General features: G+C 34.5%; 1 protein-coding gene across 1 annotated transcript; it reads right to left on the bottom strand.

The window, feature by feature from the left end:
- Window positions 1–2,556: 2,556 nt before the first annotated feature.
- LOC107610205 (uncharacterized) lies at window positions 2,557–3,412 on the bottom strand. The gene is made up of 4 exons (XM_088493496.1): window positions 3,186–3,412; window positions 3,016–3,042; window positions 2,790–2,889; window positions 2,557–2,705 (listed from the first exon to the last, which is right to left on the bottom strand). The coding sequence occupies exons 1-4, from the start codon at window positions 3,410–3,412 to the stop codon at window positions 2,634–2,636; spliced, it is 426 nt and encodes a 141-aa protein (XP_088349622.1). The 3' UTR covers window positions 2,557–2,633.
- Between the last annotated feature and the right edge of the window lie 4,309 nt (window positions 3,413–7,721).

The raw sequence follows: 7,721 nt of genomic DNA, 5'->3' as shown, positions 1-7,721 counted from the left end.
GAGTGAATGATAACAACAGCAGAAATCAGATACAGGATAAGCAATTTCTGTATTTTTCCATTTTATATAACAAATAATGAGGCCTTGGCTTATACGTTAATACCTTTCTCCTTTGAATATTCAAATCTTTGTGTTGAACTTTTTGACACGATTGATTTTTGAGTTTCACTAAAAAAACCCTCATTAGATGAAATATCAATAATCATTCTTCTATTTTTTTTATATAACAGGCAAGACTATGCAGTTAAGTCTGTTAAAACTTATGGTAAGTGAAGACTAAACCGATCATCTTATTTGAACTATATAAATTAATTAATTATTTAAGAGTAGATTGAAAGCTACTATACAATGGATGATCATCTATATCCAATAATAACAACTAATTTAAGGGTTTCAAGAGATGAACATGCATTACAAGCTAAGAAGCAAAGGGTTGAACAAATCATAATGATATATCACGTTTGTAATGTATTTAATTTGACCTTTTGAAAAATTAGAGAAGAAGCTAATTAATTAAGCAGCATATATATACATATAATATATGTATCTATGGATGACACGTGATTTTTAGAGCGACACCTTAGCTTAGCTTAGCTTACTGAGAGTTGAGTCACGTGTCCTGCATATATATATGTTTATATTTTTAATTATAGATAAGAAATTGAAGTTAGATGAAAAGAAATCCACAGCGAAGATAACAGCCAAAGGAAATATTATAACAAGGCTTTTCAATGATTTTTTTTTGGGATTAAAGAGAAAATTAGACAGCAGAAGAGGAATGCAAAGGGCAACAGATTCTCTTTACAAAAATGAGCAATCAGAAGAAAGGATCATCTAAAAAGTAAACAGCAGAGAGCAAAAATCAATGTTTATAATTTACTTTTTAAGTAGTATATTCACAATGTTTATTACACAGTGAATGAAATGGCCCTCCAATGTGGTTGTTGCTAAGATCACTGCACAAGAAACAAAAAGTTTAATTTCTAGTTCAAATAATTACACAAGAAATAGAAAGTATAATTTCTAGTTTAACAATCTCTTAAAATTTTGGTCCCTATTGCAGTTGAAAGGAATTGAAAACGAAGAGAGATTTTGAGGTATGAAAAATAAAATAGCAAATAATAATAAGCATACACAATTTTAGAATCCTAACTCATGAATGCCAGAACAATATAAGCACATTGAGTAATTAACTTAAGCATTCAACAATTGATTTGCAAAGCTAAGTGCTAAAAGCTAAGTGCTACAACACCACCTCCATCCACATGTTTAACAGCTAAGATCTCATCTCCATTTTTCATCTTGAGCTGGAGTGCATTAACAGTTAAAATAAGATCAATTAACAATGTAGTATAGCACAGTACTAAACACAAATTTTTTATATTCTTTTACAGCATAATTTAGTGTATTTTTAGAACATGCGTAACTATTTATTTTAATCTGTGAAAGTTATTAAGCCACCACAACAAATAAGAGGTCCTCCTTGTTAATTGTCTCATGACAAAAAATATATATATAATTTACACAGTACATATACATTAGGAGAAATAAAGTTATATAAAGAATCAAATAATTTAATAATGCAAAATATCTCTATTTTAAAGCCAAACTTGTTTAATTTTCTTTTTATCTAAAATCTCAAAATCAAAGAATACAGATGCAAACAGATTTTCTCATCATGAATATCTATGCCATAAATAATTTTCTCATTATATACCAAAAGCAGGAACTCACTTTCTTTCAATCAATTTTATATAAGAAAGAACCATCCTTAATACCATGAGAAAGCTTTGCATTTTACTTGGTTGTTAGACATGACAACCTTCCATAAAACACATTCTATTGTCTTTCTGGTATTTCTTGTATCTCTACTTACATTAAATACCTCAGTCACAACATCCCCAATAACAGAAGCACAAGAACTTGTATCTCTACTTGCTGCATTCACCTTGTCTAGTGAATAAAAAAAATTTTGCACATACTTCGTTTATCTGCAAGAGAAAAAAAAAGCAGCATGCACAACCACCTCTTTGTTCTGCTTCCAAAACAGTTTCAGATATTCCGGGAAAATAACTGTCAAAAAGAGAAAAAAACATTAGTGGTTAGCCCCCAACAGAAGCAAAATAGCAGAATCACTCTAGCTTCTCTTAAATGAAGTTATGTATTAAATGATTCTCACATGTCTTGTGTGTGCTCGTTTTCTGAGGCAATTTTTGCTACGTTTAAAAATGCATCTTCAATATTGTATCCTTCTTTTGCAAAGGTTTCAAAGTATGGTAGGTTCCCTCTAGAAGCACACCATTCCCTAGCTTTCTTCTCAGTCACCTGCAACAAGTTGAATGAGATTTCAACTTCAAAACTATGCATATTAATCTCAAAGGCCCAAACTCTTTTTAATACCTTTCTACTGTTTCCACCATCTACATCAACCTTGTTCCCAAGTAACACAAAGGGAAATGCTTCATGATCATTCAAATCTGCCTGAGGCCAAACACCAAAACATATAAGATATAATCTTCATGTATTGCTTATTTAGAAAGGTGCTAAATAGTACACAGCTGCTTAATGAACTCATCATGCCAATTGTTTAGTGTGTCAAATGTGTTGTGTGCATTTACATCATACACCAAAACTCAACAATCTGGACCTCTATAAAATGCAGCACCTAAACTATTGAACCTTTCTTGTCCTGTTGTATCCCAAATCTGCCAAAAGAGTCTCATTTATTGTTTTGACCAAAATAAGAATGTGTTAGTTAAAAGTAAAGTTATAAGATAACTTAAAACTACTGACCTATAAAGTGACGAGTCATCTACTTGTAGCTCCTTTGTGACGAAATCAGCACCAATTATGGCTTTATAATGCTGGCTGAATTTTCTATAAACGTACCTAAATTCAAGTGAACAATACTGAAAATTAATAATAATAATAATACCTAAACTTCTGCTCTTTAAAAAAAATTAATAATAATAATGATTATGAACAATACTGAAAATTCAAGTGCCAAATGGATACTGGTTCATCAAAGAAGTCTTCTTAACCCTGAAATAAGATAGATGAAGAAAAATGAATTGTCTGGAAGAGGCAAGGCAGAAAATTCAAGGCATGCATTTATTTCATTGATTGTAGAACTTATTCAGAATAGGTTAAAAAAGGGCAAAGGAAGAGGATGATTCGGAACGCACCTTTTCCAGAGATCGCGTTGAGATTTGGCCGCGATGGAGCACCAGAATCGATCCATCTGGACGCATAGGGATTGGATCTGAGAGATGTCGTTGGAGAGGGAGAGGGAGAGATCAGAGGAGGCGGAGTAGTCGAGGCGCTCGAGGCGTTCCAAGCAGTCGCACGTATTCAGGAGGAGCTTCTTCGCGCTTTGATAAACATCCGATAGCGTTGCTCTGCCGCCTTCCATGGTGGCGCTCAGTGCTGGTGGTGACTGTGGTGGTTTTTTCGGAGCTCCGAGGAGAAGAAGCTAAACGTCAGAGAGAGAGAGAATCTACGAATTAAAGAAACGTAGAAATCGGAGCTCCGACGAACGCTGACAAGTTTTCAGATCGAAGAGGAAGTGACGGTGGAGGGTAAAAATGATGGTAGATACAGAGAGAGGATCGGAGGAGGAGGAGGAGACGAGGGAGATCAGAGATAGAAGGCAGAGCGAGCCGTCATCGAATTCAATAAGCTAGGGTTATTGAAAGTTTTCATTTTATATATGTAGGATAATGGCGGTTCAAAACCGCCCTAATCACTAGAACTGCCACCAGATACAAAATTAATTATGGCAGGAATAAAAAATGCCATAATATTCAAATATTACGGCGGTTCTTTAAAATCGCCGTAATATCAATGCCATTTTAAACTCTTTTTTTTTTTGTAGTGAGATGCAACTCACTTGTAAAATTCAAATCCTGAATCGCTAAAACATATTCTTTAAACCTTATCATTCTACTTTCCAATCCCCTTACATATTTCACACTTTTTCTAATCTTATCCAATGCATCTTGAGCAATTTTTAATCCAACTTGCAAATAAGATTTAAGATATGAGCAGAACAATGAATATAAAGAACTCCCCATCACATAACAACTAATCATGCATATTTAATGTACTTTTGAAATGATCTTGGCATGTATCATTAGCAGATGTGTAACGACCCACAATTTTAAAGATCTAAATATAAATAAGTTATAATTTATTTTATAAATTGGAGTACCTTATTTTTAGAAATTATTTTATTATAATTAATTAAATTAATTTTATAACTATTTGAATTCAATCAAATTTATATTTTTATATATATTTTTGTTACGATGAAATATTTTACATAATTACAACTATAATTCTAGTAATTTATAAGTAAAAAAAACGATATGTATATTTTAATTTGAGTAATTGATATTTTTAAAAATAGAGTTTAGTTAATAATATTATTATCGAGTTCGATATCCGCCGATACGAATAATTATTGGTACTCTTTGGTGAACTTAGCTTTGCTAATGTTTCATCGTATATCTTTTATCATTATGTTACTATGGTCATTTATATTAGTAACTCATATATATTATTACTTGTGTTTTAATATATCCAGATTTCATAATTATCCGTTTAAAATATTTATAACTTGAATCGCTGACTCAGCAGCCTGAGGACATGACACACGCCCCCTCCCTTGCTACCACATCATCATCACTTAATTTTCTATCTCTCATTCACCGAACTAAGCATAAGAAAAGAGAGAATGAACCGTGAAAGAAAAAGAAAGAAAATTATGGAATCTTCGATCTTTCGAGTTTGATTTCTTGAAATCCGTAATCCAATAAAAAATCTAATCCGATTAAAGTATTTGTATTTTCCTCCTCTTCATGTTAACGTTACTTTTGTTCAGAAAAAATTGATGGTGGAGTTGTTGTCCCTCCATGCAAGGTTCAGTCGAGGGAGCCCCAGGTGGAGTAGCCGATTTTGACGTTTTTTTCTTCAATTTCTCGTTCAAAAATCTTTTCTAAAATTTTTGTTGTTGTGATTTTTGCACAGAGATAGGATTTGATAATTTTATAATAATTAAATCTGTATTTGATAAGTGAATATTAGTTTGATTGATTATTATTTGAGTTTGATCAAGTTTATGTTGAATAATTGATGTATGCTTGAGATTTTGGTTTGGCTGTGTATGAACAGCCAGCTGGGGTGTTTTGATTATTTTAGGGGTGTTGTAATGTGGTATTTTGTGATAAATTTTATGAGGTTTGATGACCACGAGTTTAAATTAAAAGCTGTGAAAAATCAGTTACCGAAACCGTTGAAAAGCTAGTTAAATCAAGTAATTTTGATGAACTTTTAATGATTTGGTTCTTTGAAAAACATAAAACCCTCATGTTTTGACTATTTTGTGGCTAAAATATAATTAAGAAAGAGTTTTGGGGCTGCATGTGAAATAAAAGAAAATTTGTGAGTGAAAATAGAATTTTTAGAAGTTTAGTAATTAAAGTGTAATTTCTAAAAAATTTGGGGGTCAAAAAGAATTTTGAAAAGCTTTAAGAATTATATTAGCCAATTTTGAATTATTAAAGAAATGATTATGTTTTGAATTTTATCGAGAAAAGTATTATGTTTAAATTTGATTTATCAAAGAAAGGGTTTGAGAAACGGTTTGGATGGGACCCGAGAAGGGTGGCAAAGTCCGAATTTTAGGAAAGGTGTTGCCGAAATTTTTAAAAAAATTTTTAGAAGTTTTATTTTGGTTAATTTGGATTGAAGAATTGTTTTATTTAGTTTTTATTTATTTAAGAAAAGAATGAATTATGTTTAAGTTTAAATGATTTGGTTTTGAAACGAAATTGGTTGTCGCTTCTCTGAAGTCTAGAGACTTTCCCAAGGAATTTAACTAATAAATAATTTTTTCTTTGTCTTTTGAAAAGAGTTTAAATTCGAAAACGATTTTGAAGGTAGCTCGAGGAATATGAGAATGATATTGAGAAATAGATTTAAAAATGAAATTGAATTTAATTAAGAGTTGAGACCCTAGGTAAGAGGCAGTGGTGTTGTCCACTTGCTCCGAGAAAGAGATGAGGAAGAAGAATGATGAAAACTGAGGTTGATTGATGACAAGTATGTCCGTGTTTTCTCTCTGATTGTAGGGGTAACAGGGCACCTATTCCTTCTAATGGTGACAGGGCATATAATCCCTCTAATGGTGATAGGACACATAATTCCTCTAATGCTGACAGGACATGTATTCCCTCTAATGGTATTAATGCGCAACAGAGATAAAGGCAGCGAAAGCCCAGAAAGATAAAGGTGGTTCCCCTTAAAGATAAGATGACTTCACTCAAAGATAAGATAAGATAACTATCTTATCTCCAGAAATGTCACTCTACACTATTATAAATACACTGGAGCACCCAGGTATAACTCATACTCTGATTCTACTAAAAACCTGCTTAAAGCCCATGCTAACTTAAGCATCGGAGTTTCTTGCAGGTACCACCACCCTCTGGTGACGAAGGATCAGCAGCATCTCCAGCTCCACCAGTTCCACCAGGTCAGACACGACAGATCGGCCACCAGATCCAACAAGTCGGACATGATAGCTCCGGCCACCACAGCAGATCTCATCCGAGATCGACCTTTAGTTTCAGGTAACCCTCGGAACATTGGCGCCATTGCTGGAGAACCTGGAAGTCATCCCGCCATCATGGCAGACAACCTTAACAACGACCACGACTCTGATCTAGAAAACAAGATGCCGCATAAGAACGTGGACACCACACCAAAGGTTACTTCTCAACCAAACAAAGACAAGAATTCGCCAAGTACAAAAATCATGGAGGCACTCCAAGCTCAACAAGATCTCCTCAAACAGCTCGAAAAAGTGGCCGAGCATCAACGGGAAGCCAAGAGGGACCTCCGGAGAGAAGCTAGGCCTCGCCGAGAGTTAGAGGACAAGCTCCTAAAGCTCGAAGCCAACCTTAAAACAAAAACCATCCAGCCTGATCCTGAAGACAGCTCCCACAAAGATCATGACCCATTCACTAAAGAGATTATGAAAGCCAAAGTCCCAAAGGACTTCAAAGCTCCCGACATGACCCCGTACAACGGTACATCGGATCCAAGCCATCACCAGCAATTTCAGAAGTAGAATGTATATCACCGACGCCTCAGACGCTATTCGATGCAAATCCTTCCCAACAACCCTAACAAAAATAGCAATTAAGTGGTTCGACACTTTGCCCCCCAGATCCATCACAAGTTTCGACGACCTGGCCAAGAAATTTCTTGCCAGATTTTCCATCCAAAAGGACAAAACCAAACACGCCCTGAGCTTACTAGGGATTAAGCAAAGAGATCGGAAAAGTCTTCGCAACTACATGGAAAGATTCAAAAAAGTATGTTTGGACATACAAAATCTTTCAACAGAAGCGGCCATCATGGGACTCATCAATGGCCTAAGAGAAGGACCTTTTAGCCAATCAATATCCAAGAAGTATCCAACATCTCTAAATGAGGTTCAAGAAAGGGCGGAAAAATATATTAATATGGAGGAGAACTCCCGATGGGGAAACAGCACAAAAACTGGATTCTCCTAACCCATCTCGGGACAAGGATAAAGAAAAAAGAAGATCAACCCGGAGAGAAGCCTAGAAAATACCACAATTACACCCCTCTTCAGGTGTCTCTTGTGGATGTTTACCAAGAAATATGCCACACAAAGAAGATCCCACCACCTC

The sequence above is a fragment of the Arachis ipaensis genome, chromosome B7 (assembly GCF_059453495.1).
Source record: "Arachis ipaensis isolate K30076 ecotype BB chromosome B7, ASM5945349v1, whole genome shotgun sequence".
In the NCBI taxonomy this organism is placed as follows: domain Eukaryota; kingdom Viridiplantae; phylum Streptophyta; class Magnoliopsida; order Fabales; family Fabaceae; genus Arachis; species Arachis ipaensis.
The sequence above is the reverse complement of the archived record's forward strand: the minus strand, read 5'-3'. Positions and strand labels throughout refer to the sequence as shown.